We start from the raw sequence: 26,297 nt of genomic DNA, 5'->3' as shown, positions 1-26,297 counted from the left end.
TGCACAAGTCCTATCCCTTGGGTGGGTCTTAAGCCCGGCCTGGATCTTCACCTGAGGCCAGACGGCTGTTCTCGAATGGTCCTGAGAGCTGGCACCACCCAGGTGTTGCAGGGTGCTGTGGCGCTGACTTGACCGCACAGCTGCCGGCGGTGCCCCACGCTGCTTTCTTGGGTGGAGACGTGTGTGGACCAGTTGGTTACCTAATGTTCCTTTGTGCAACTTTTTCTTCCTCGAGCGGGTTCCTCGTGACCATGGGGCATGACTGTGCTGGTGTGGTTGCATCAGTTTGCCGACGCCCATCCCGGCCACAAGGGGCTCCTTGTTCCTCCAGGCCTGGCCCACAGCACAGTCAGTAGAGGAGTAGGCTCTTGCTGCTGTTCTGGGCAGATGTGCCCGAGGGGCCATTGCCCTCCGGGCCAGAGCTGGTGTGCACCCAGTTGGGTAGGGAGTTTTGCCCTGGGGGCCCCTCCGTGCCACCTGCTGAGTGCCAGGACTCCGAGTGTAATCAGATGGGAGGGGACCTGGGCCCTACGTGCATGGGTGCTCATCTGGAAAACATGCAAGTGCTTTGTAGCTGCTGCCCTGGGTGCTTGCCTCAGGAGTCCCCAACACTGGGGTGGACACGCGCTCCCCAGTTTTAAATGAGGCGCTGTCTAGCTGACTCAGGACAAGACAGCTGGTCCCAGTTTTGGTTGATGTCTGATGCACTAATGGGCCAGGGGTGGAATTTGTCACATGAAGGCTAAACGCAGTTTCCTCTCTCCTGTCAGGCTGTCGAGCATTGCAAACGTCACGTGTGGAACTAGAAGGGATGTTCCTTGGAGAAACTGCAGCATCTTTTCCTACTTGTGTGTCTGGGGGCAGTGAACACAGATCTGTCGACTCTGTTATAAAAATAGGACCCCCTTTCCCCTCTCCTCATTTCCTGTCTCCTGATTGTAGCATTGCCGTCAGTGGGGGAGGCGTCTCGCCCTCTGCCACCCATAGCCGCTTCAGTGTCCCTTTCCTTTGCCTAGACAGGTGAGGATGTCCTGTGTGTCGGGAGTCTTTCAGCCTGCCCTTGTGGTGGGTCCCGGCCCGGGCCTTGTTCTGAGCCCTCTGCCTACCCCATGCGGGGACTCTTCTGGGCCGATTGGCTGCTATTCATAGCAGCAAAACAAAGGCAGTTTTATAAGAAAGATTAGAGGCTCAGAATAATTAGGCTTTTTAAAACCACGTTTTCACCATAGGGAGGATTTAGGAAGCAGCTGCTCAGGAGACCTGGGTGAGGCTTAGGTTTGTGTCGACCTTCGTTTCAGCTTTCCTGTGTCTTTGCTGGTGATGCCTTGTTTGGGGTTCTGTGGGTTTGGGTGGGAGGGGCAAACCTGCCTGAATGTAATCTGCTAGCTCCACGTGGAGGTCCTGTGGGTCTGCTTTTGCGTGTGAGCGTGGACAGTGGTGACCACCTCTTGCTTTTGTGTTTGCGTGGCCGTGGAAGCCTTGCTTTTTTGTGCGTCCGTACTGCTGCCCAGGGCCTGCCTTTGCTCTCTCTGCTCCAATCCTCATTTCGAAGATGTTCTTTCTGACCTTCAAATAAACGTGGATGACCAGCTCCTAAGCCTTTGGCTTTCAGGTAGAGGGTCTGCTGGGTGTGCTGTCCAGGGGCCTCGTCTGCCGCCCTGCTTCCTCTCCGTTTGGCCTCCTCTTTTCCACTTCTAGTTGCCAGGAGACAGCGAGATACGAAGTTGCTATTAAATGGACTTAATGACTTTTTTGATTTGTTTTGCACTAAAGTTTCTGTGATTTAATAATAAATAAAGTCTGTTAACCAGACCTGAGCCTGAGTGCTTCCATAACACCCCAGCCAGGGGAGTTTGGTTTCTGACCTGTGGGTGTCCAGCAGTTCTGTAGCCCCACTTGGCCACAGAAGGCAAGCAGAGTGGGCAAAGAAATCCTACTTGGCTCCTCTCTGATTGGCCCAGGGTCGCAGTGGGTCAAAGGAACCCCTGAAAGTCAGGCCCAGATCTGCCCTGCCCTTCACCCTCCCCTCTTCCCTGGGCCAACCCAAGGGAGGGTAGTTTACCAGAGCCAGAGCTAATTGAATGAATTGAATTACTGATTCCTTGTGAGTTGCTTTTCTTATTTAAAATTCAGACCATTCCAGAAACGTTCAGTGAGTACCAGTTAAACAAAATCAAGGGGAAAATGTTGAGGGAATAACTTAATTTAAAAAAGGAATACACACAAACACATTCAGAACCCAAGAGAACACCAGTCATTTCTCTTTAGGAGCCGGGCACGTTTGGGAAGCCAGTGAAATGTAGAGAACGCGGTTCGCCGACGTTGACCATGTCCATGTGGGGAGGCAGGGATCACTGTCAGCCCCTAGCTGGATGTCCAGCTGGGGATGTGCTAGAAATGCATTGGGACTTGAACTGAAGTCAGGGAGCCAAGGCTAGGCAGGGTACTCCAGCTCTGGGCCTCCCTCTTCTGGTCTGAAAGTTGGGGGGAGGGGACGGGAAGAGGCCCCGCTTGGCCTCTTAAGAGCTCAGCCTGGGCTGAGTTGGTCCTCACGCTCCTGAGCCCCCGGTGACCCTCCTTACCTGTGTCCTTAGATGCTTAACATTTTTGTTTGGTTTTCTTAAAAAAATAACAAATTTTATGAAGATAGAGGTCAGGTGCTGAATGGGCATCTGGCAGAAGTGGACTCTGAGCAGCTGGTGCGGGCTGCCACCAGGCCAGCCCGAGGTCGTGCGCCCAGAGCCAGCCTGGGGAGGGGCCCACACTGTGGTCCTGCTCTGCCCTGGGAGAGATGGGGGCAGGTGCTGCTCACACCGGCGAGGCTCCCGTCTGGTCATAGCTCTGTGATCTCCAGGGGGCTCTCCAGGATCACATCACGAAGCTTGTGCAGGGGTGTAGATTTGGCTGACTCTGTGCGGGCGTTGCGCTCAAAGGCACTGGCTTCAGTTGTGGTCAGCGTCTCCAGTGAGCGACCCAGGCCCTTCTGGTCGTCCTCGGGCAGGCTGTTGAGGTCAGTGGCCAGCAGAGTGCCCGTGCTGCCGTGCACCGCGTGGATCCCGTCAGGCCCCTTGAGCTCTGTCGGCGGCTTATGGCGGAAGCGCAGGCTGCCCTGACTGGGGCTGTGCTCCCCTGGCTCCTCCTCCAGCTCAGTCTGGATCAGCTGCAAGAGGCCAGGATCCCCCAATGGCTCTGAGACCCACCCATGCTCAAGGTCATGCCCAAGGGCTGAGCAGGTGGATGGCCCCAGAGTCCCACCTCCTGTGTCCATTTCCTTCCTACTGCCCACAGGTAGCTCTGCAAAGCACCTCTAGGCTTGTGCTGCAGTGGGCTGGCCTGTCCAGCTGGTGGCAGTGTTTCTCAAACTGGGTACAGAGGGGAAACCGGACACTTAGGGTGTTAGGGATGTGTTCTTGCTTCCCGTTAGAATCTTGAATTTTGTGTATTTGCTTTGAGAAGGGTCCTGTGGTGGAGTTTTGGTATCTGGATTTGTCAACAATTTGTCCTCGAGCAGGACATGTAGGGAGTGTCCACAGGTGAAGTTGGAGGGGTGATAGGATACAGTAGAAACTCAACACGTGGTGGCACTTTTGTCCCGGGTGGAGCTGTTCATTGTTAGCCTATTCCGTTTGGGAATTGGCCCAACTGGAAATCTGGGGTTTTGAAGAAAGTGAATTTTTAAAGTGTTGACATCATTGCAGGCAAACAAATTTATGTAGGCCCATTCGACCCTGCAGCCTGTTTCCTATAAGGACATCAGATGCCTTTTAAAGGCATCTTTTTGGGGTTCGAGTCTGAGAAACACTCCTCAGCACCCACTCTAGGAAAGCCCACTGCAGAGCCCAGAAAGTAGACTGGGCCTGCCGGCTGACTTCCTGGGCCCCACCCATTGCTGTCTTTGGCCCTGGCTGCTGAACTCTAGGTATTGAGAAGGATGTGGGTGGCTGGAGCGAGAGATTGAGCGAGAGAGAGGGAGGGAGGGAAGGAATGAGCACCCCCAGGGCTGGGGCACAGCACACAGCTCCGGGCCCGCCCGGCTACCTCAGAGATGGAGGAATGGCAGGAGGAGGCTTTTTGCACCATCCGCTGTGCAAAGAGCTTTTTGAGCCGCAGGTAATCCTCCAGGACCACCTTGAGCAGCGATCCCTGGGGGAGCGAGAGGGTTAACCCCCCACCAAGGCCTTCCCCTGCCTGTCATACCCCTTGCTCACTCCCATAACTCGGATGGAGGTGATGGAAGGTGCATAGGCACCTGATCCGAGGGGAAAGAATTGGGAGCAGAGCCTGGTGACAGTGGCCAGCTAGAACCCACGTGGGCTCCAGGCCACTGCAGGCTGAAGTAGCTCCTGGTCAGCCAGATGCCCTGGCCTCTCTGAGCCTCGAGGTGGAGAAAGCTGTTTCCCAGGATCCTCCCCCATCCCTGTATCCTGGGGAACTGGTCTAAGCTCAGCCAGAGGCCTGGGTGCGGGCCCCTGAGGGGGTGTGGTGCAGAAGCCTGCAGGGAGGGCTCACCTTGATGGGTCCCTCCCGAATGATCTGGCCCAGCTTGGCAATGTTGTCGTACTCTTGGATGGCTGCCCGCAGGTACCGGTCATCATCAGGCTTGACTGCTGCTGGTTCACGCCCAAAAGTTCCCTGGGGAGAGGGGACATTAGCCGGAGCAGAGGTAGACCGCATGCACACGTATGTACACACACCCAGGGTCGTGGATACAACCCGCCACCCTCATCCCCCAAGGAACCCAGCTCCTTGGCAGGCAGTGGCAAAGACCTGCTTTACCTCCACCCCGTCCCGCACGGTTGTCCACCCCCTGCCCCTAGCTCTGGCCAGGGCTCACATGGGTGCGGGTGGGGCTGTTCCATAGGTCTGCGATCTCGCTCAGGTTCTCCGGCAGGTCGTCCTCATGCTCAGCCTGGGCGGCCAGCTCCAGGTTCCGGCAGAAAGGATCCAGCCACACGGGGTTGGCCCTGCAGGTGGGGAGTGGGGTGGGTGGGGTGCGGAGGGACAGATGCCCTTGTAGCTTCACCACTAACCCCTGCTCTTTTCTTTGGCCAACGGTAGTACCTTCCTGGGACTGGAGGTTCATGGCCTTGAGAAGTAGGCCCCTAGCCCATTGCATTTGGGCGCACAGCCACGCTAGGATCCCTCAAGAATCAGGACATGTTGATCTCGATTAGTTTTGGTACAGAGGCCTCACTCTGCACCTGGAGTCCAAGTCTATGTCTGCTGGAACTGGGGGCCCAATTGGGGTGTTGATCCCAATCCCAGCTCAGCCAACACTTTGTAGAGAAAGCTGGCCACCAGGGGGCACCCACACCCCAGATTTTAGCTGGTCTGGTCCCTCAGAGCTTGAGGGGTGTCAGACAATCCGCTCCCACTGGGTCCTGGGCATGCCTCCTCAAAGTGACCCTGAGGTCTCAGGGGCCCCACTCACCCGTCGAAGGAATACTTGTTGGTGTTGGGCATGTCCATGATGTCAATGAAACCACGATTTCCTGTAGGGAGAAGTTCTGGGGCATGGAGGGGAGGGAGGCACCCTGCTGGGGCTGGTGGAGCCTGAGCCAGCCTTATGAGGCCTAGGTGGGCACTCTAGGCCCCCAGAGGCCCCTCCTGCCTTGTCATCCTCACCCCCCCACCCCCCCGTCCCGCCTCAGTCCCCCATCGTAGCCCTTGCTCACCTGCCGAGCCAGCCACAATGGCTTTGAGCTTCCTCTTGTGTCTAGAGAGAAGCAGAGAGAGGGGCTGGTGAAGGAGGCTGGGTGGGGCTGGCATCTCAGGGCCCTGCCTGCCTCTGTGACTGTCCCAGGAGCAGGGCCGGTCAGCCTTTCCCAGGGCAGGGAGGTGTAGGAGTCACTCACACGGTCCTGTAGTACCAGTTCATGAGGATGAACAGCATGGCAGCCAGGAAGAGGAGAATGGCCAAGACAATGATCGCCATCTGGGGGAGTGGGGCCAGGCGTGAGTGGGCGAGAGCACCCAGGGCAGAGGGGCGGTGGGGCGGGGCGCCACCAGGAGTACCTACCTGCAGGGCGGACATGTCGTCGGGCAAGCGGGCAGAGATGGCAGGCTGCACGTCCAGGACATTGTAGTTCCGGAAGAGGTTCCGCAGCTGCTCCTTGTTCTCGTCAATCATCTGGATCACCCTGAGTGAGGGGAGGGGGCCTCAGCTTCCCTCTTCAGCCATTCCTCAAGAACTCATCCCACACAGAAGGCTCTGCTGCGCTCCTGCCTCCGACCCCCAGATTCACCCCCACCAAGCTTTGCAAGATCAGATCCCACTCAGCTAGAATGGTTTTGTATCTTACAGGGTTTACCACTCCTCATACAGGATCCTGCTTGTTTCCTCACCATCCATGTAATACTCCCATTTTACAGATGGGGAGAGTAGGACTCAGAGGGGTGGAGCTCTGCTCATACCCACAAACTCTCTACTAGCCCTGCCCACCTCTGGGCGAGAGCCCCACACAGCAGGCCTGATGGTGTCATCGGCCTCTTTCGGTGGGTCCCCTCCCTGGCTCCAGGCAGGCAGGTGGACCGACCAGACCCCACCCACCGGTCCACGTCCAGGATGCGGTTGGTGTCGCGATTCACCACGTGGATGAGCAGCTCTGTCTGTGCGAAGTTCACCCGACCCTTCTTGTCCACATGGAACTAGGTGAGAAGAAGCGTCAGGGGGCGTGGCAGGAACAAGGAATGGGATGGGGAGCTGCTCCTGGCCTACCCTGCCGATAAACCTATCACTGCTGAGTGCTCACGGAGGACCACGCGTGATATCAGTCACTTGGCTGCATTGGGCCAGGTGCTATCACTGGCCCTATCTTTATAGGTAAGGATGCTGATGGCTAGAGACGTGGAAGGACTTTCCCAAGGCCATGTAGCTAGGGAATGACTGAGGGGCTACAGAGACCCCCTTTCATTCCCCTGACCTCTCCGCAGTGGCAGTGCCCCATCCCTGTGGCGTGGTCCTCCTCCCCTCATAGCCCACAGACTCAGGGTGGGTTCCATGGGGCACCTGCACATCATCAGTGTTGACAATGGCACCGGTGATATTGGAGAGCAGGCGGATGAACTCTTCCTCAAAGCCACGCACGCGGTCGGGGATCTCGTTAATGACGATCTTAACACGCTGGTCATCCCTCAGGATATAGATGCCGATGATGGCCGTGTCATTGTGGCCTGCGAGGTCCCGGGCCACAATGTCCACCACAAAGTAGCCAGGGCTGTAGGCCATGAAGAGGTCAAAGGTACGCAGGATGCCATCCACACTCCCTGCAGGAAGAGCCCGCGGGCAGGGTGCAGCTCAGGGGCCACCCAGTGCCCCTCAATCCCCTGGGGAGGGGCAAGGGCCAGGGGCATTTGGACACACTGAGGGGAGGCTGCATCTCAGGCCACAAGTCCCCACAGGGCCTAGCAGAGCAAAGCTGACAGAAAAGGTGGGGGGGGGGGGGACAAGTGAGTATGAGTGTTCCGTTCATCTGAAGGAGCAGCAGTTCTGACCTCCACTTGGTGGATTATTATCCTGGGAGAATGCAGCCAGTGCTGCCACAACCGGTGCTTCTAGAGATTTCTAAGGTTTTACTTAAACACTGCAAGTTAAAACACAACTGTGGGCTGCAGTGTCCCAAGGGTGACAAGTCTGGGACTCCACTGTCCCAGGCAGGGGCGATGGGAGACGTGTGAACACCTCGGTGTCTGTCTCTGTCACACACACATGCACTTCAGAATTCCACAACCATACTAGAGACATAACCAGAGGTCGTACAGTAGTCTTCTCTTAGAAGACCATAGACCTGGGTTCAAGATCTGCCACTTTCTCGCTGTGTGACCTTTAGCAAGGTACACAGCCCCTCTGTGTCTTAAGTTACTAAACTAAGCAGTAGGAGATGAGAGGACATAGGGATGATGTCTGGTTGTGTGACTGGTTGTGAATTAGCCTTCAGAGGATGGTTGGGGGAGCATATCTGAAGACAGAGGTGAAGGTCAAGATGGTATTTCAGGAAGTGAAGACAGGGCAAAGGCCAATGGAGGATGGTACAGAACAGGCTGAAGGAGTGAGTGGTGAGGGGCTCAGCTTGGGTGGGCATGGGGCCCTTACAGATAGTGGGGGGCTGTGGAGCCAGGAAGAGGAGGGACCAGGAGGAAGACCTGGTGAGCTTTGAAAGCCAGGCCAAGGAGTCTAGGCTGACCCCTGTAGGCGAGAAGAATGGGGAAGGTTTTGGGTAATGGGACACCCTCCAGGCCTTGCAGAACCTGACCCAAGAGGCTCAGTTGTCCACACAGGCCGATGCACAAGTAAACATGCACGCTTTCAGGTACATATGTGCTCTTTGAATTCTGGCTCCTCAGTGCTTAGCACAGTGCCTGGCCCGGGGGAGGGGGAGGTGCATAAATAGGAAGATAGGTGGACACACCAAGAGGAGGATGGGAAGGTGGATGAATGGACAGATGGGTAGATGGGTAGACGGAGGCATGGATGGGCTGACTGACACACGGGTGGGTGAACGGATGGATGGATGAATAATGGATGCGAAGATGGGAGAGATGGAAGGAAGGAGAAAGTGGGTGGGTAGATGTAGAGATGGAAAGGGGGATCAGAGACTAGAAAGGTCGGTGGGTGAATGAACGGATTAACAAATAGCTGGCTGAACGACGGCCAGATGGGTGGGTGGACCGAAGGACTGACATGGCTGGCTGGCCAGCCACTCATACCCTGTGGTGCCCACACAGACCCCACCTCCTCCAGACTACAGTCCATGCAGTGACAGAGGTCTTGGGTGGAGGCTCCTACCCATGGTGAAGACCTGGCCCACGTCCTCAGAGTCATTGGCAAGGGCCCGGAAGTAGTGGATGGCCAGGATGCTGTAGAAGACCAGGCTGTTGTTGCCAACGTCTGCGTCCAGGGCCAGCACCTGGATCAACTCTGAGCCCACCTTGGCATCGGTGGCCACTCCTGCAGAGAACGGGCAGGTGGGTGTAAGCGGCAGGGCGGGGGCCGCCCCGCCCCCCAGACCCAGGCTCTGGCCCCTGCACCTGCAGTGTACTCAGCCTTGGTGAAGCGCGGGGGCTGGTCGTTGATGTCTTCTAGCACGACGCGCACCTCCTGCAGGGTGAGGTCAGTGACCAGGTCGAGGGCTGGGGAGGGCCCACGGGGAGGTGTCCAGCTGCGATTGCTCGAGGCCTTGACGATGAAGGAGAAGACGGCTTCACGCTCCCGGTCCAGGTCCCGCAGCACCAGCAGACGCCCGTCAGGCTGCAGATGGAAGTTCTTCTCTTCGTTGCCGGCTGAGGATGGGACCACGGCACAGGGTGAAGGGGCAGGGCTGGGGTGGGGCATACTTGGGTCATCTCCAGCCCCAGGGTAGGTAGGGCACTAGCCCTGGCAGGCCCCACCTGCAATGAAGTAGTACACGATGGCGTTGGGGCCCTCGTCCGCATCCACGGCGCCTGTCACGTTGCCCACGAGGGTGCCACGTGGCGAGTGCTCAGGCACTGTCAGCAGCTGGTACTGGGGGCTGCCTTTCTGCAGGGGGGAGGGGGATGTCACATGAGGGCCAAGGCCAGAGGACCTTGCGCAGCACCTTGTAGGTGCTGAGGGACTTTATTGCCCAAGGCTTGTGGGGTGAGCAGGACCTCTGTAACCTCAGGGGAGCGTGGGCTGGGCCTGGTCTGGCAGGTTCTATGAAGTATCCCAGCACCTGAATGGATGTTTGAACAAGGGGGCACACTCTTTAAAAAAAAAAAAAAAACTTTTTTTAAAAAAACACTTATATTTTTGGGACCGAGAGAGACAGAGCTTGAGCGGGGAAGGGGCAGAGAGAGAGGGAGACACAGAATCTGAAGCAGGCTCCAGGCTCTGAGCTGTCAGCACAGTGCCTGATGTGGGGCTCGAACTTGGGAACGACAAGATCATGACCTAGACCAAAGTCGGACGCGTAACCCAGCCACCCAGGTGCCCCAAGGGGGCACACTCTTATATGCACATGGATGTGCACTCAGAGCCTCCAGGGAATGTCACCCCCATGTGCCCACAGGAAAAAACCCCATCAAGTTGTGGAGTATGAGTCTACACGAGCAGCTCGGCTGGCCCCAGCTGGGTGAAGCGAAGCTCAATTTCAGGTTTCCTGTGTGCTCTTGTGTGTGCAATTAGGTGAGTTACAGCTCTAGGGGTCAGGCGTATTTGCCTGCTTTTTTGACTGCTGGGTAGTGCCTTGAAATAGCAGCAGCTCAAGAAATGTTGTAGGAAGTGCATGCAGTTTCTGAACGTAACCACATGTATATGGCACAGTGTGCACAGGAGAGCCCTGCGTGTGTACTTGCAGGCGGGGAGTCCCTGTGTGGGTGCGGGTTGGGGGGAGGGGGAATGGGCGAGCTCACCGGGGGCCTCACAAAGAGAGGTTCGTTGTCGTCGATGTCCTCCAGGGCCACTTGCAGCGGCTGCATGGTCTCGTATGGCACTGGCTGGCCCAAGTCGCTGGCCACCAGGATGAGCTGGGGGGGTGGAGGGGCACAGTCAGAGGAGGGCACTCCCTGGGGGTCAGGTCACCGCCCTTGTGGGCATTCTAGGTGGGGAGGTGGTGGCCCTGCGCCTAGAGGACAGCCCCTCTCTTGGCCCCGCCCCTCGCATTGGGGCCCGCCCCCTTACGCTGTACACAGCCTGTTTCTCGCGGTCCAGGCGCTGAGCGGTCTGGATGAGGCCGCTTATGGGGTCGATGGTGAAGTACTCCCAGTCCCGGTTGCCGGCCGTCTTCAGAAAGCTGTAGCGCACGGCCCCGTTGAGGCCCTCGTCCTTGTCTGTGGCATAGACCTCATATACATTGGAGCGCAGCGGGATCTCCTGTGGTGGGGGGTGGAGGGGCATGGCAGGGAGGCTCCTGGGCCATCTGAGAGAATGCCAGCTCCCACGCCCGGATGGAGCTCTTGTGCTTTGTCCTCACTTAGCAGAGTGCTCTTGCCACCTCCTGGCATCCTTAGGAAACGCCTGCCTGCTTGGCTGGACTCTCCTGGAGTCTCGGCACCTGCTAGAGCCTCCCTTCACCCCACCCCCACTCCACTACCCAGTGATGGTCCCAGCTGGTCTCCATCCACCACGCTTCAAAGTCTTTCAGGGTTATTGCCCTTCCAGGGCCTTCCCCCGTCCCTCGGATCCCATTCCATGCTGAGATTTGGAAGGCAGAAGGGGAATCCAAAAGCTGAGGCCACAGCTACCATTCCGTTGCTGGGTCTGTCTCGCTCTCTGCTACCCTAATCACAGGAGCCTTAGGTGTCCCCAGACGACACCGTCTACCCAATGGGGTACATGAAAATGAGGGTACATGAAAATTACTTAACGCGGCTGGTTCTCTGCGAGACACAAATCTTTCAAAATTTGGAGTCTTGAAGGGAAAAACGTAGCAAAGGGGCCTTTGTTGTGGAAAAAGAACTAGATTATTATTCATTTATACCTTGCCTCGTTCCACAAAAAAAGATTTGAGACAGTTTATAAGAATGTATAAGTTATAATAAGAGCAAACAAGTTAAAAAATAATCGGGGTAAAGAAAAAGAAAATGGTGGCACCTGGGTGGCTCAGTCAGTTGAGTGTCTGACTCTTCTTGATCTTGGCTTAGGTCACGATCTTGTGGTTTGTGGGATCAAGCCCTGCGTCGGGCTCTGTGCTGACAACACAGGAGCTGCTTGGGATTCTCTCCCTCCCTCACTCCCTGCCCCTCTCCTGCTTGTGTGCACGTGTGCTCTCTCTCTCTCTCTCTCTCTCTCAGAATAAATAAACTTAAAAACATTTTTTTTTAAAGGAAAAGAAAATGGCAGGAAGATGGAAACTGAGGAGTAGGGGTCCAGGTTTGTGCACCAAGTCCCTGCGGGGTCATGTGGCGTAGGCTGACTGCTCTGAGCTCCCTGGCGGGCAGTGCAAAGAGGACTACTCTGTCACTGCAGTAGGTGCTGGAAAAAGCAACTCACAAGGTAGGTGCACAGCGTTTCCTAGAGCGCAGCCCTGGGACAGATTTCTCCTGTGGGGCCTCTCAGAGGAGACAGAGTGACGACAAGGACTTGATGCTGACGTTCTGAGAGGTGGAGGCATGCTGAAGTTTGGGGAACAGAGAGCAAGTGGGCGATTATACGACCAGGGGGCAGGTCGGGCCTGGGTGCTGAGAGGAAGGAGGGAAGGGACAGATGAAGGAGTACTGCCTGTCTTTACAAGGCAATTTAAACGATTTTTTTAAAAAGTTTATTTTGAGAGAAAGAGGGAGAGAGAATCCCAAGCAGGCTCTGCACTGTCAGCATGATGCTGGACATGGGGCTTGATCCCATGACCTGAGCTAAGGTCACGAGTGAGACGCTTAACTGACTGACCACCCAGGCGCCCCTCCAAGGCAATTTAGAGCAAGGAACGAAAGGGTGGGGGAATTCTGGAACCTCAGCCACTTCCCCTTGTTTCTTATTTTGATGCTGGTACTCAATTCCTAGGCATGGTATCAGCAGGAACAACAGACAGACGGAAGGAACATGTGTGCTTATTTTGAGACACCGATATGGGGGGGTGTGAGTTTCCGGGGAGACTGGCTTTTCTGGTAGACTTCTCGGAGCAAGAGATGGGGCATCTAAAAAACACCCAGAAAAGTCACTTTCTCAAGGTCACTGGCTGGTAGCGACAGAGTCAGACTTGGGCCCCTTGTGCTGGCACAGCTCAGCTCATACTACTACCCGCTGTGTGACACTGAACAAGTCTGTCTCCCACTCTGGCCTCAGCTTCCCCACTTTCACAGAGGGGCCCTTTCAGTCTCCCAGGCGTGACTGCAGGAGGAGGGAGTGGGCCGGATATGGGAAGGGAGATGTTGGTGGGCGGGAGGACCAGGGGACAGCAGTACCTCTCTGATGTGGAGGACGGTGCCGTTGGGCGGGCGCACGAAGACGGGGCGGTTATCGTTGACGTCGATGACCTCCACCAGGAGCATGGTGGTGCCCCAGAGTGGAGGCTGTCCGCCATCCGTGGCCACCACGGTCAGGTTGAACCTCTCGTAGGACTGCAGTGGCCGCTTTGTGGTCACCAGGCCTGAGTCTAGGTCCACGTGGAAGGCCTCTGGCAGGTGGGACAAGAGAGCAGGGCCTGGCTCTGGCTGAGACGTCCTTCCCGTCCCTCCTCCTCCTGGCCCTGGGGCTGCCCCTCTCACGCCCAAGGCATCATGGGTGGGGAGCAGACTACTTACCCACGCCAGGGCCCTCAAGTGAGTAGGCCAGCTCCCCATTGGAGCCCTCATCCTGGTCGGTGGCCATCATGGTGATGACTGAGGTGCCTGCCGGCTCATTCTCATACACGCTTGTGCTGAACTGGGGCTTGGAGAACTGTGGCCGGCAGTCATTGACGTCTAGCACCTGGATCACCACCTGGGGGCGGGGGGGGGGAGGTTGAGGTCAAAGGTCAGGAGCATACTAGGTTGCTGCTTCAGGTGACCCGGTCACACGGGAGTAAGCCAGGGTGGACAGTGCCCACTGTTGGAGTCTGACCTCAATTTCTTTAACCCCGAGTCTCAGTTTTCCTCGCCGTTGGGGACGGTAGTATCTTATCTCTCAGGGGCTAGTGAGGCTCACCCATGATGGTATGTGTGCCCAATGCCTGGCTCAAGGAAATGCTTTGCAACTAGTACTGTGGTTACAGGATCATCTGCGTCTGGGCCCAGAAGCAGGGAGCCCTCCTCGCCCGCCTCCTGCTCTGCCCTCTGCTGCTTCCCACAGTGGCCCTAGACATCTGACTCTGATCTCTGGATCTTAATGCTGGGCTGTGCTTCCTCCACTCCCAGAAGTTCTCTCTTGCCGGGGATCTGTGTCTGGCTTGGGACTTGGCTCCCTCTGCCGACCCCACAGCCCAGGGCGGGTCCTATGGACACAGCAGGTGAGGAGGCCCTTTCCCCGCGTAGCTCCCATGGCCCTGACAGCAGCCTCATCCGAGTCCTTCACGGCGGTGATTTCAAGAACCCCTCTCCGTGCACAAAGCACTTGCCAACTCCCCATCTCCCTGCCTCACCACTGCCTTGGGCAGGAAGCATCATCATTGCTGCCCTTTCTCCCATCCCCTACAGATTTGACAGCTGAGGCTCGGAGAGGTCACATGCCAAATGCAGGGTGCTCAGCTAGTGGGATCTCTGTCTTCTGGCTCCAAATAATGGGCTTTTCCCAGCACAGCACGTGTGACACGACACAGCCCATGTGACAGGGACAGGATTCGGGTACGTGTGAGAGCTCCCAGCCCCTTCCCCCCCTACCTGCTCACAAGAATTTGTCTTTGCCCACCCAACTTCTCACCCACTCCCACCCTTTACCTTGGATGGTTAGGTTATTGCGGGAAGATGTGGAGGAACTGGATAGAGAATGACAGGACTGGAGAAGGCAGAACAGGGGGGACGAAAGAAGGAGAAAGCAAAGCCTCAAGGCATACTCTGGAGAGAAGTGGGGCTAGAGTTTAGAAGGTGGTACGCTGGCCTCAGGGTGATGGCATCGGTGCTAGAACTGGAATAGAAATGGGGCTGGGAACTGGATCCCTCGCTAATGTTCTTTAAGAGACATAAATAAAGATAATCGCTCTACGATTATGTTTGGTTGCTAGACTGTTTCCTTCCGTGGGTCACCGTGGACAGTGGGACACGTGGCACCCCAGGTTTGACTCAAGTCACACTCAGGTGTTTTCAACTGCCTTAGCAGGGGTTTGGCACAAGAGATTTCTCTTCAAGAGTCCCCGTTTCCCCAAGCCACAGCCGTTTTGACTCAGCCAGCTAAGCTCTTGCTGTCTCCTCCTCTGCCGCCATGTCTCTGAGGGGACCGGGTGGCTCTACTCCCACTCTGCAGCATTCTCTAAAGGAAAGGCTTTGCTCGATGCCCCCACACTTCTAGTCCTCGGTGTCCCTGGCCCAGGCTGGTGGCCCTTACCTGCACCGAATTTTCTCGGCGGTTGCTGGCTATATCTCCAGGGTTGTCTTTGGCCAAGGCAGTCAGAATATAGTGGTCCTTCTTCTCCCGGTCCAGAGAGGACAGCACATAGATGTCACCCTAGTAGGGGGAGGGTGGAATCAGGTCCTTCATCAATCCAACTGATATTTATTGAGTATACACTACACGCCAGACATTGTTCTAGGCTTTGCAGGTGCAGCACTGGACAGAACGGATGACCGCCCCCGCCCCCGTGGAGCTCTGATTCCAGTGGCTCCTCTTATCCCCAGTGCCCAATCCGCCTGGAGATGGGACGTTCAGCCCAGGATGGAAGTCACTCCCTGGCCAGGTATAGAGTGGTACTCTGTAAATAGTTGCCCTTCCTAGGGCCGGGCCAGGACCATGACTGACTGTTCACACTGAGCAGGAAGGACAGAACCCTGTTGACAGGGCAGAGTTCGGGGGGACATGGGCAGGGAGAGGCAGTCCTGGGGAAGGCGCTACCTGACCAACCGCCCCCAGGCCACCATGGTCTCTCCTGTGCTGAACTAGCTGCTTTGAACCAATGTACAGTCATTTGAAGTCGTCACCCATCCTTTGTCTTGAGTTCCTGCTCTCTCACAAGTCTGACACCTCCCTCCCCCGGCACGGAATACAGTGCCATGTATACAGCAGGAGCTCAAACACCGTGCCCACTTTCTGCAGAGCTTCCTATACCTCTCTTTTGATAGTTTTAAAAAGCAGCCTCGTGGACTTGCATCAGGTTTTCTGGTTTGGGGGAATTCCAAAAGTCTCTGGCCCCAGGAAAGAAAGTGCGGTCTACAGGATGTCTGGGGCTGTAGCGGGGCTTGCTGACTTGGTAAAAAAAAAAAAACCTCTGAGGCTACAGACGTTCTGGTGGCATGACCCCGAAACTGGGATGACTGTGATACTTTTGGTGGCTTTTCAGCCTACGACCCTGGGCCCTTCCCACTGCCCGGTTTGCCTGCTTACCGTAGCGGGGTTGATGGCAAACTTGCCCTCTCCATCCCCCAGGCTGTACTCAAGGAGGGCAAAGTTGCCTGAGTCGGCATCAGTCGCAGTGACTGTCAGGATGACCGTGCCCACAGGCACATCCTCAAAGACGGCCTCCTGGAACCCAGCGGGCAGGGAGAGAGAGTGGGCCAAGGTCAGTCCTGGAGTCTATGCCCCTTCCCTAAAAACTCACCATGGTAGACAGCCCAGGGCACCACGCTGCTCACGGGGTGGTCATGCCCCTGGGGCTCAGAGGCTGGCAGGGTAAGGGTAGAAGATGCCTGAAGGCCCCAAGGAATGGGCCCGGGTCCTGACCCAACTTGTTGCCCGGCCCCCCACCTGGTAGGAAGGCTGGTCAAAGATGGGGTTGTTGTCATTGATGTCCACAATCTCCAGGTAGACAGGGATCTCAGCTGCCCGGGGCGGAGACCCGTTGTCTGAGGCCCTCACGGTAAAGTTGAGCCAGTGTACTTCTTCGTAGTCCACTGTCCGGTTGGCAATGACTTTCCCTAAGACACAGAGGCACTTGCCGCCAGTTTTGCCACTCCTCACACATGGAAACTCTCCAAAGTATAAAGAGAAGGATCTGGAGCCCTGAGGGGCAGATGTGGTCTCTTGAAGAAGGAGAGTGGCCCAGCAGCACTGCCTAGTGGCAGGCCGGCCAGAGGCCGACAGCAACTGGTGCCCAGCTCTTCTCCTCACTGGAGGCGAGAGAAAGCTTTTCACAAGTCAAAGGGATGAGTACAGGCAAGGCCGGGACCACCTCGGAGAGATCGCTCTCTTGGCTTCCTCACCCCCTCAGTGATCCTGAGAGCGGAAGCCTGGGTGGTTCCCAGCGGCCCTCAAAGGGCCGGTCCAGCCCACCCCCAGGACCAGGCGCCCTGTCCCTTCCTGTGGTTTGGGCATCCGTGAGTGACGGCAGTGTGGGCCATACTGGATCTGGCCCAGCCCACTGAGGGGCTATGGTGGGCTCCCGCCCGGAGGGTGACAAGTGGGCCATGGTCCCTTGAGGAGGCTAAGCAGGAACAGACGCATGTCCCCCAGTCCTCTTCTGGCAGATCTTTCCCACCTACCTGCTGAGGAGTCTTCCAGCTGGACGTAGCCTGGGGGCGTCAGGTCCAGCAGAGTGTAGGTGATCAGCCCATTGAGGCCCTTGTCGGGGTCCACAGCTGCCACGGCAATGAGTGTGGTGCCTGGGGTGGCCCCCTCCAGAATCCGCTCGGTGTAATAGGTGATCCCGAAGGGCTTGAACTGGGGCGTATTGTCATTGACGTCCAGGATGTTGACTGTCAGCTTGGCTGGCGTGGAGGCAGGAGGTGAGGGTGACGTGAGGGGTGCCACTGTGGCTGGACCGGGCTTCCTAAGTCTCAGTCAAGGCTGGAGAGGGTGGGGCCTTTCACTGCCCTCCCGGGACTCCCTGGAGCTTGACCCAACCCTTGTGTGGTAGCACGTGACCCTTTTCTCTGGTCCGGTTGCTCACTCTTCCATAGGGGAACTGGCTGGGTGACCTTGGTGGAGCTGCTGGCCCTGACTGTGCCTCAGTTTCCCAGGCTGTCCAATGAGGTAGGACTATGATGGTCTTTTAAGACCCTTGCCACGGTTCAGCCTTCTACTTCCTGTCTGAGTCGTCCCCTCTACATAACCTGCCCCGGCCCTTTGCCCTCTGAGTGGAGAACATGTAGGCCATGACCAGATCTGCTCTTCCTTACTGAAAACTTGGGCCTCTGGTCTGTAATAATAAGCAACCAATATCTGCCAGGCCTATCTCCCCACCCCAGCCGCTGTCCATGCTTCATGGACATGAGGCAGAGGTGGCAGAGGTGACTTGAGGCTACCCCTTCTCCACATCCCCCTCCCCTTCCCGCTCCGCCCACACAAAATCCCCTCCGTTAGGAGCCCCTCCCAGCTCATGCCTAGGGCTGCAGGCGGGGGGCGGGGGGGGTTGGGGGTGGCCTTGTGCCCTTCTCTGCTCTGGCGCCTGTGCCCTCCAAAGTGGTGTCGTGGCCTCCACAGACATTCATGTTTCCTTGTACTTTCCTGTCTCTGGGCGGACCCCATGGCTTCCTATCAGATCTGAGGTTCCTGTCACACATGCCAGCCACACCTCCTTGTTAGTTCTGATAATGAGATTGTGGCCTAGGGCCCGTCCGGCCTCTACCCAAGCCTCCTTCCCACTCTGAGACTTTGGGTTCAAGATCACACATAGCCCTGGGCTTCTGGACCCCCACCGTTGAGCTCTGACCACTGGGACACAAGGCCACCCCGAGCCTCACGGTAGCTGCCACCTCTCATGCTCTTTGCGTAGCCTGACGCCCGTTCCCAGCCTGCTGCCCCTGCCCTGATCGGCTCTGAGTGACCCAGAGGAGATGCCCGGGGGGAGCCTTACCATTTGGCACGCTGACAGAGCGCTCTGGTAGGTCACTGGCATTGTCGATCACTGAGAGAGTGACTTCATAGGTGGCAACCAGCTCCCGGTTCAGTGGGGACTTCACCATTACAGACCCTGTAAGACCAGACTGGGTTCAGTCTGAGGAGAGCCCCCTAAAATCTGGGCCTCCCAGGGGCTCTCCTGGCTAGCTCTCCCAAACCACACCAAGGGCAGTGGTCCCCAGTAGAACTGGGACAGGCTGGTGACATCTTTGGCTGGGATGAGGCCACAGCCACCTGCAAGCTGGGGGCACCTCACTCAGCCCCTCACTCACTGCTTACTAGCCAGGTGGACTTGGGAAAATTATTTAACATCTCTGTGCCTCTGCTTCCTCATTTATGAAATGAGTACCTACTGTATAGGGCTATTTTGAGGATTATGGCAGTAAAACGAGTTTCCATTTGCAAAGAGTTCAGAACAGTGCTTGGCATAGTGCCATGTAATCGCTTGTTCCAAGAATGCTTACATTCTACAACAATGTGAGTATACTGAACACTATTGAACTATTGAACTATTGAATTAAGATTGTGCATTTTACGCTCCGTGCATTTTATCACTTAAAAATTGCTTGTATTCTAGGGGGACCAAGTATAAAAGAAGGTCAAGGCAGCTAAGAAGTCCTGAGGGTATTCCCTGGAGGGGATGGTGGTGGGGCAGGCTGGATAGTCAGGCTGACCTCTTTGTCTTGATTACGTGGGCATGACAGGGCCTGATTGTGGGGAACGAGGACTGTCCTGTGGAAGTACTAGCAAGGAGGTGTTCTCTTTTCTCCTGCCCACTGCCTCCCACGGCTGCTGCCTGCCCCTGAATCGCAGAGGAAACTTCCAGAGGCTTAGGCTTGGACTGGACAGACCTAGCTGGGCCAATCTCAGGGCTGGCTCTGTTGGAGGGCCTGGTGGCCAGATCCTAGGTGAAACTTGCTCTCTCCAGCTCCCTCTCAGAAAGTGTGGCCTCTGGGATTCCCTTCCCCCTTGGCAGATCCCCTGCTGGGCTTCTGTCTTCCTCGGGTCCCCAGCCATGGGGTGGTCACTTACCCTGGGCCGCTGCCTCCTCCTCCTCCTCCTCTTCCTACTCTCGCTCCCCGTCCCCGAGGTTGGGGAGCGAGGATGGGGAGAGGGTGGCTGCATTCAGTCTGCAAAGGCTGGGCCACGGCCTGGGCCCCACAGGATGGGAAGGGTGGTAGGGGTGTGGTATGGAGGAAGGCAATGGGGTGAAGCAGAGATGAGGTGGGAAGTGACAGAGAAACAGAGCTCAAACCTGCAGGCCTGCCAGCCATGAGGAAGAGAGAAGAGGGTTAACATCAGTTAGTTCAGGGTGCAGAGGGGATGGAGTAGAGCAGGGCATGGGGAACGGTAGGGTTCAGAGCAGACCAGGGCAGGAGGTTTGAGAGGGAAGGGAGTGGAAGGGAAGAGGCAGGGGGAAGGAAGCCAGGAGCAAGTGGGAGCCCCATTGGATAGAAGCACTCGGGACTGAGGCTCTGGCAAGAAGAAAGGGGAGGGAAGGTAAGCAGGTGAGGTAGGGAAGTCATGAGGAAGAGGGGGCAGAGAAGACACTGGAAAGAAAAATAGAGAAAAGAGAATCAGTCATAGGGAGGGAGAACAGAGAAAAGTGGTAGTAGAGGCATCAGTGGAACATAAGGTGGAGCAGGGTGCAGGGCAGCTTTCCATGGTCCTAACCAACTACTGTGGGGGGAATTTTGCTAACCTGGGACACGGCTAACCTGTCTAAGTTCTCCTAGTGCTCATGGTTTTCCTGTCTTCTTTTTAACTCTGGGCCTCAGATGCATATTGAGTGAATCATACTCTTTGGTTCATTGCACCCTGTGGTCATTGATACCACTCTTGTTTTATGTATGTATCTATTCCCTTTTATTCCCACAACCCTCTCCCTCTTTCTCCCCTTGGTCAATCACTGTAATGGACTGAAGTATATTTTTCACTTGAAAGCGTTCCTGAAAATCATATATTGTGTTTGTGTATTTTACATTTACACAAATGGGATTGTGGTACATATATCCCATTCTAAGGTCTACGCACATTTCTCTGTGAATGTAATCTACTGCTTCTGATTGCTGCATGGTATTCATGGTATACACTCACCATGTTTTACTCTCCAGTCTCCTAGGGATAGATGCCCAGGTGGCCTCCAACTCCCACCACCAATAACATGGCAGGAAACATGACATATAGTCCTGTTACTGACCTGAGAATGTCCTTGGGACACATACCCAAGGAACAGAATTGTTGAGTCATGGGATATGAGTGTACTTTGTGCTAGATTGCTGTCTAGATGGTGGAAGTGGTCTAGACTCCAATAGTAGTATACGAGTGTTCTGATGTCCCCATATTGTCACCAATACTCAATACTGTCCAGCATCCTAATATCTGCTAATTACATATGGAAAACTGTTATCTCACTGCTGTTTTACTGTGTGTTTCTCTGAATAACAATGATTTTTAGCATTTTGTCATAGCCATATTAGTTTTCTGTCACTCTTCTGGGCCTTCCAAGAAGTGTAGTTGTAGGGGTCCCATGTCCCCTTCCTAACTCCCTGGAGTAGCAAAAACATGAAACTTTTGGGGAAATGGGAAAACCATCAAAGTTACAATAATCTGTGTAGCTCATGAAAGATAAACCACAGTTCTCCTTGTTTTGTGATAGGGTAAGAAAATCATCAAGGGTATATATAAAATTTACAGTGGCCTAAATGACTAGCATACATATGAAGAAAGTGTTCAACCACCTGGGTATTAAAAAATACACATTAAAACAAGGTATGATTTTCCTATACAACTACAAATGTGAAAACTTAACAGTGTTTATTTAGTACTGGCAAGAGTGTGGTGAGATGGGCGTTCTCATGGAACGCTGGTAGAGTGAGGGAATCTGGAAGGCGAGACGGAGCTGGTCCAAGGAGAAGGAAGAGGAGAGAAGAGAGAGGGAAGGAGCCAGGGAAGGGAGGAAAAAGAGAGGGAACAATGTGGTGTGGGGGTAGGGGAAGAGAGTAGGAGGAGCAGCTGAGGGAAGGGGAGGAGCAGCTGAGGGAAGGGGAGGAGCAGAGAGGGAACAGAAAGAAGGGAGCATCGGGAAGAAAGCAGAGGGCAAGGAGACGGGCAGGGAGTCAGGGGTGGGGTGGGAGGGGAGCAGGCCCTTGTACCTGTGTTGATATTCACAGCAAAGGCATCCTCCTGGTCAGGCACCAGGCGGTCAGTGTCGTCCTTGGCCACGATGCCGATGATGTGGTACTCCAGCTTTGGGTTGAGGTCGCGGTCAATGGCGGTGACGTTGGCAATGACAGTGCCTGGCTCAGCCGACTCCAGCACGCTCACCGTCTGGATGGGGTTGAGGAACTCAGGACGGGAGTCGTTGATATCGTCGATAAGGATGGTGATGATGGCCGTGCCTGAGAGAGGAACGGTGCCCCTGTCGGTGGCCACCACTGTCAGCCGGTAGGATTCCTGCTCCTCCCTGTCGATGGTGGCGTTGGCGACACGGATGACCCCAGTGACTGGGTGGATGACGAAGCGGTCCTGAGCCCCAGCTTCTATTCGGTAGATCAGCTCCCCATTGAGGCCACTGTCCCTGTCCGTGGCTGTGGCCTGAAGGACTGAGAATCCTGTGGGGGTGGGTATGGGGAGTGACTGAGCAGAGTGGCTTCTTCCAAAAACCTTATGCCAGATACATTTTTGGTGGTTCCTAAGGGCCCCTCTTGCCACCGTCTTGCCAGTGGTTATCTTTTGTATGTTTCCCATGTTTGAAACTTTGTAGGTAAATGGTATCTCATTTTATTTCATATTCTGTGATTGAGAGATTGAAAAATTTGTAGTAATTTAACGATTAGTCGTATCTTGTGCAAATTGTCTGCCTTTGACCTCTGTCCATTTATCTGTCAATTTGTACAAATTACATAGTTATGGTAACTGGTGACAGATACCTTTTTCTCCGTTTGTTGTCTCCCTTTCAATATTGGTTGTTATTATTTGGTGTAAAGAAATTTAGTTTGGTATGCATCAAACTATAATATTTTTCCTTTCTTAAGATTTGTTTCTCGTATGCTTAGAACCTCTTCGTCAGAAATCAGAAAAATATTTACCTAGAGTTTTTCCTTTTATTTGTAAATGCTTTCTACTCTTCTGTATTTTCTCTGGAATGTCTTTAGGTTTCATCTCAGTGTCTGATAGAGGGTGAAAATCTACACTAAATATTAACAGATATTTTGTACATTAGGTAGGTCTCACAGCTGACTTCACTGTGCCCCCCACCCTTGTTTTAAAATATTTGATTTTTAAGTAATCTCTACACCCAGTGTGGGGCTTGAACTCACAACCCTGAGATCAAGAGTTGCATGTTCCACCCACTGAGCCAGCCAGGAGCCTTTCACTGTTTCCTTTATTACATAATATTACCTTCTTTAATTGACCAGTATCTGTTTCTGGGTTACTCTGTCCCAGAGTCTTGTATCATGTGGTTTAAAAAAAAATTTTTTTTAAGTTTATTTATTTATTTATTTAGAGAGCATCAACAGAGGAGGGGTAGAGAGCAGGAGGGAGGAAGAGAGAGAGAGAGAGAAAGAGAGAGAGAGAGAGAGAGAGAGAGAGAGAGAGAGAGAGAGAGAGAGAGAGACTCCCAAGCAAGTTCTGCATTGTCAGCACGGAGCCCAATGCGGGGCTCAAACCCATGAACCCTGAAATCATGACCTGAGTGGAAATCAAGAGTCTGATGCTTAACCGAGGGAGCCACCCAGGCGCCCCTCATATCATATGGTTTTAAAAACCTCAGTTTTTAAACCATTATTATTTTATTATTTTTTATTTTTTATTTTTTTCAACGTTTATTCATTTTTGAGACAGAGAGAGACAGAGCATGAACGGGGGAGGGGCAGAGAGAGAGGGAGACACAGAATCGGAAACAGGCTCCAGGCTCTGAGCCATCAGCCCAGAGCCTGACGCGGGGCTCGAACTCACGGACCGTGAGATCGTGACCTGGCTGAAGTCGGACGCTTAACCGACTGCGCCACCCAGGCGCCCCAACCATTATTATTTTAAACCTCATAGTTTTTAAACCTCATTATTATACGTAATAATATCTGGTAAGGCAAATCTGTCTTATTTATACTTCTATTTCAAAATGTTCTTATTCTTCCAGATGACCTTTAGAATCAAATATAACCCCCAAACCATATTTGATTTTGCTGGGAATCACATTAATCCTATTTTGACTTTAAAACAGTCAGTTTTAGGGGCACCTGGGTGGTTCAGTCAGTTAAATGTCCGACTTTGACTCAGGCCATGATCCCGCAGTCTATGAGTTCGAGCCCTGTGCTGACAGCTCAGAGCCTGGAGCCTGCTTCGGATTCCGTGTCTCCCTCTCTCTCTGCCCCTCCCCTTTGTGCGCTTGCTCTCTCTCTCTCTCAAAAAATAAATAAACGTTAAAAAAAATTTAAAACAGTTTTTCCATCCAGGAACACAGATGGAACATATCTTAATAATCTCATTTTACAGATAAACACTGTGTCAGAGCAGAGAATTAAGCGTGGCTTGGTTTTTCTGACTCCCTCTCCAGTGCTCTCTCCAACCCCCTACTGCCCCTCTTTCTTCCCACTGCAGGTGAATTCTGCCTCCAACCTGTGGGGCTCTGATCGCCAAGGACCACTAAGCAGCTCCTGCCTGGGGCCTGGGGCCTGGGGCCCGGGGCCTGTCCCTTGCTTACCTGGTGGGCAGTTCTCCAGCAGGTGGACTGTGAGGGTGGGATGGCTAAAGGTGGGCCAGTTGTCATTGTCATCCAGTATGGTGACCAGCAGGTCGGCTGTGCCATTGAGTAGCCCAATGTCCTCAGCCAGCAGCAGCAGCTCCAGGACCGGGGGTGAGAAGGCTTCCCGGTCAATGATAACACCTGACCTCACCGTCACCACGCCTGGTGCCCGACGCCACCAGCCGGGAGACACAAAGGAAAAGGGGTACGGTGGGGAGACAGGGCAAGAACCAACCGGGAGGGGACAGAGAAAGACAGGGGCATGGTAGGGGAGAGAGAGGAGAGAGGGGCAGAGAAGGCGACACAGTGACTTTCTTCCCCAAAGGTTTAACAACCAGTGGAATGGAGGTTGTGAGGAATGGGGTCTCCATGGGGAGCCTGGATGTCACTGAGAAGGGAGGCCCTAGGTCTAGCAGTGGGTCACTCCCACCCCAGCAGAAAGACTTGGAGCCCGGCTCGGAGTGCTGGGGTGGCACAGAGGCCTCACCCGTGCTGTTGTCGATGTCGAAGAGGCCACCCTGGGAGCCCAGCAGCTGGTAGGTCACCACGGCGTAGATGTCCAGGTCCGCGTCCAGGGCCAGGATGGGCCCATTGAGCACCGTGAGGGGGGTCCCTGGGCCAGGGGGAGAGGGGTCACCGCAGGGCCAGTCTGGCCCCCGCCCTCCCCCTCCCCCGCCCATGCCCCCGTGAGCCATGGCTGACGATGGATGAGAGGGAGGGAGGTGAGGTGGACGGGGTGGGGGAAGCCCTGGGCCGGGCTGCGGCAGCCTTGGCAGACTGACGCAGATGCCTGGGGAGCAGCCTCAAAGCCCTGCTGGGGAGAAAACACAACAGCGGTGAGCAAGCCCCTCCGGCCCGCCCGGAGCGCGCCTGCCTTCCCAGCAGCCTTTGAGGGTCGCTCCGTGGGAGGGTCGGGGGCTCCCTGAGCGTGTGGGCCCTGTCTAGCTATGCGCTTCCAGCCCAGTCTGTCCATACAGGTGTACAAGACGCTCCCTATAGGCGTCTGGTTGTACCCGGCTAGGCACACCCACGAGCGTGTAGGACTTCGTGTTCACGGTCATGAGCACACATGTGCACTGAGCAGGAGCGCTGGCAGGCCTGGGATCCCCCCTGGTTGGGCACCTGTCTGCCTCTGCAAGCGGGCACATTTGCACACGGAATGCACTGTGTAGGCCCCTACCCATGTACCTAGGTGTGTGTGTGCACATGAGCAAGCCCACACGTGTGCCCGGACACGGGCATGTACTGGCACACACGTGTGTAAGCGGGTACACAGGCAAGATTAAGAAACAGAGTGGGGACGCCTAGCCGGAGACAGGAACGTCCTACGTAGCTCACCTCTTTCTGATTTAGGTCTGGGGAGGCTGGAGGCGGAGTAAGGGGCCCTCCCCGGGGACACAGTGAAAAGGAGAGTCTATCCCTCTGAAGGGAGGCGGGGCTGCTCGGTGTACTTGTGTGGAGAGAGGGCTAGGCTGGCCTACCCAGGGCCGCTTGGTCCCCCTCCTCTGATTCCAGGTGCTCCCTGAGCTTCCAGAAGCCTCTAAGATGCCCTGGGCTCCTGGGGTGAGGGAGCAGGGAGGGGCGAGCAAAGCCCCTCCTGGGTGGTCTTCACACCTTAATTGCCCCTCTTGGGGGGAGGTTATGGGGCTGCTTTCAGACTGCTTTGGGGGCCAATGACCACAGGTGTCTTTTCGAAGCAGACCTGTGGCCTCTTCGGTTGGTCCTCAAAAGGTGTGGCAACCGGGGGCCCACCAGCCCCTCAGGGCTGTGCCCCTTCCTCCCTCCATATGCTTGTGCACCTGCTGGGTCTGTGTTCAGCCAGGTGGCGAGGCTGCCTCCCCAGCCAGGCTTCAGCGGGGCCCCTATCAAGTGCAAGGGAGGTCCTCAGGCATCTGGGGCCTGGGTGGTGCCTGCAGCAGGAGTTCCCAGGTGGGTCTGGCACCTACCAGCGGGAGAGTTCTCCATCACCTCTGCCTGGTAGGTGCTCTGGGTAAAGAGGGGATGGTTGTCATTCTCGTCTGCCAGAAAGACCAGCAGCAAGTCAAAATCCTGAGGGAGGCACAAAGGGAGGTTAGGTTGGAGGCCACGTTCTAGCAAAATGCTCCAGTTGGACAGGAGCTGAGAGGTGGGGGGGGGGGGGGGGGGCGGGTCAGGGCAGAGAGGTAGATAATTAAAAAGCCTACCAGGTCCAGA

The 26,297-nt window shown here is 55.2% G+C and overlaps 2 protein-coding genes and 1 long non-coding RNA gene across 17 annotated transcripts in view; 2 read left to right on the top strand and 1 right to left on the bottom strand.

The window, feature by feature from the left end:
- PSAP (prosaposin) overlaps positions 1-1,812 on the top strand; it is a 33,982-nt gene extending 32,170 nt beyond the window's left edge. For all 3 annotated transcript variants that reach the window (XM_003994031.5, XM_006937852.4, XM_003994032.5), the window contains one exon: positions 771-1,812. In XM_003994031.5, the coding sequence (XP_003994080.1) occupies positions 771-806 (36 nt within the window). In that variant the 3' untranslated portion in view covers positions 807-1,812. The remainder of the gene's footprint in view (positions 1-770) is intronic.
- A 373-nt stretch (positions 1,813-2,185) lies between these two features.
- CDH23 (cadherin related 23) overlaps positions 2,186-26,297 on the bottom strand; it is a 417,627-nt gene continuing 393,515 nt past the window's right edge. For 7 of the 13 annotated variants that reach the window (XM_023240529.2, XM_023240530.2, XM_023240531.2 and 4 more), the window contains 25 exons: positions 26,051-26,153; positions 24,592-24,717; positions 24,063-24,266; positions 21,511-21,969; positions 18,312-18,428; positions 16,999-17,223; positions 16,265-16,434; positions 15,905-16,042; positions 14,912-15,031; positions 13,198-13,375; positions 12,859-13,070; positions 10,640-10,831; positions 10,372-10,485; positions 9,388-9,517; positions 9,028-9,279; positions 8,786-8,947; positions 7,010-7,266; positions 6,551-6,648; positions 6,020-6,140; positions 5,856-5,935; positions 5,676-5,716; positions 5,432-5,507; positions 4,835-4,964; positions 4,510-4,632; positions 2,186-3,160 (listed from right to left, as the gene is read on the bottom strand). In XM_023240529.2, coding sequence (XP_023096297.2) covers positions 2,834-3,160; positions 4,510-4,632; positions 4,835-4,964; positions 5,432-5,507; positions 5,676-5,716; positions 5,856-5,935; positions 6,020-6,140; positions 6,551-6,648; positions 7,010-7,266; positions 8,786-8,947; positions 9,028-9,279; positions 9,388-9,517; positions 10,372-10,485; positions 10,640-10,831; positions 12,859-13,070; positions 13,198-13,375; positions 14,912-15,031; positions 15,905-16,042; positions 16,265-16,434; positions 16,999-17,223; positions 18,312-18,428; positions 21,511-21,969; positions 24,063-24,266; positions 24,592-24,717; positions 26,051-26,153 — 4,155 coding nt within the window. In that variant the 3' untranslated portion in view covers positions 2,186-2,833. Of the gene's footprint in view, positions 3,161-3,202; positions 3,651-4,038; positions 4,144-4,509; positions 4,633-4,834; positions 4,965-5,431; positions 5,508-5,675; positions 5,717-5,855; positions 5,936-6,019; positions 6,141-6,550; positions 6,649-7,009; positions 7,267-8,785; positions 8,948-9,027; positions 9,280-9,387; positions 9,518-10,371; positions 10,486-10,639; positions 10,832-12,858; positions 13,071-13,197; positions 13,376-14,911; positions 15,032-15,904; positions 16,043-16,264; positions 16,435-16,998; positions 17,224-18,311; positions 19,906-21,510; positions 21,970-24,062; positions 24,267-24,591; positions 24,718-26,050; positions 26,154-26,297 lie in introns of those variants that run through there. The other 6 variants (XM_023240536.2, XM_023240532.2, XM_023240533.2 and 3 more) reach the window with 6 other exon arrangements.
- LOC123380805 lies at positions 9,833-14,575 on the top strand. Its single transcript, XR_006587005.1, has 2 exons — positions 9,833-10,144; positions 11,785-14,575. It is a non-coding gene; the product is annotated as an uncharacterized LOC123380805 (long non-coding RNA).

The sequence above is a fragment of the Felis catus genome, chromosome D2, assembly GCF_018350175.1.
Source record: "Felis catus isolate Fca126 chromosome D2, F.catus_Fca126_mat1.0, whole genome shotgun sequence".
Lineage (NCBI taxonomy): Eukaryota > Metazoa > Chordata > Mammalia > Carnivora > Felidae > Felis > Felis catus.
The sequence above is the reverse complement of the archived record's forward strand: the minus strand, read 5'-3'. Positions and strand labels throughout refer to the sequence as shown.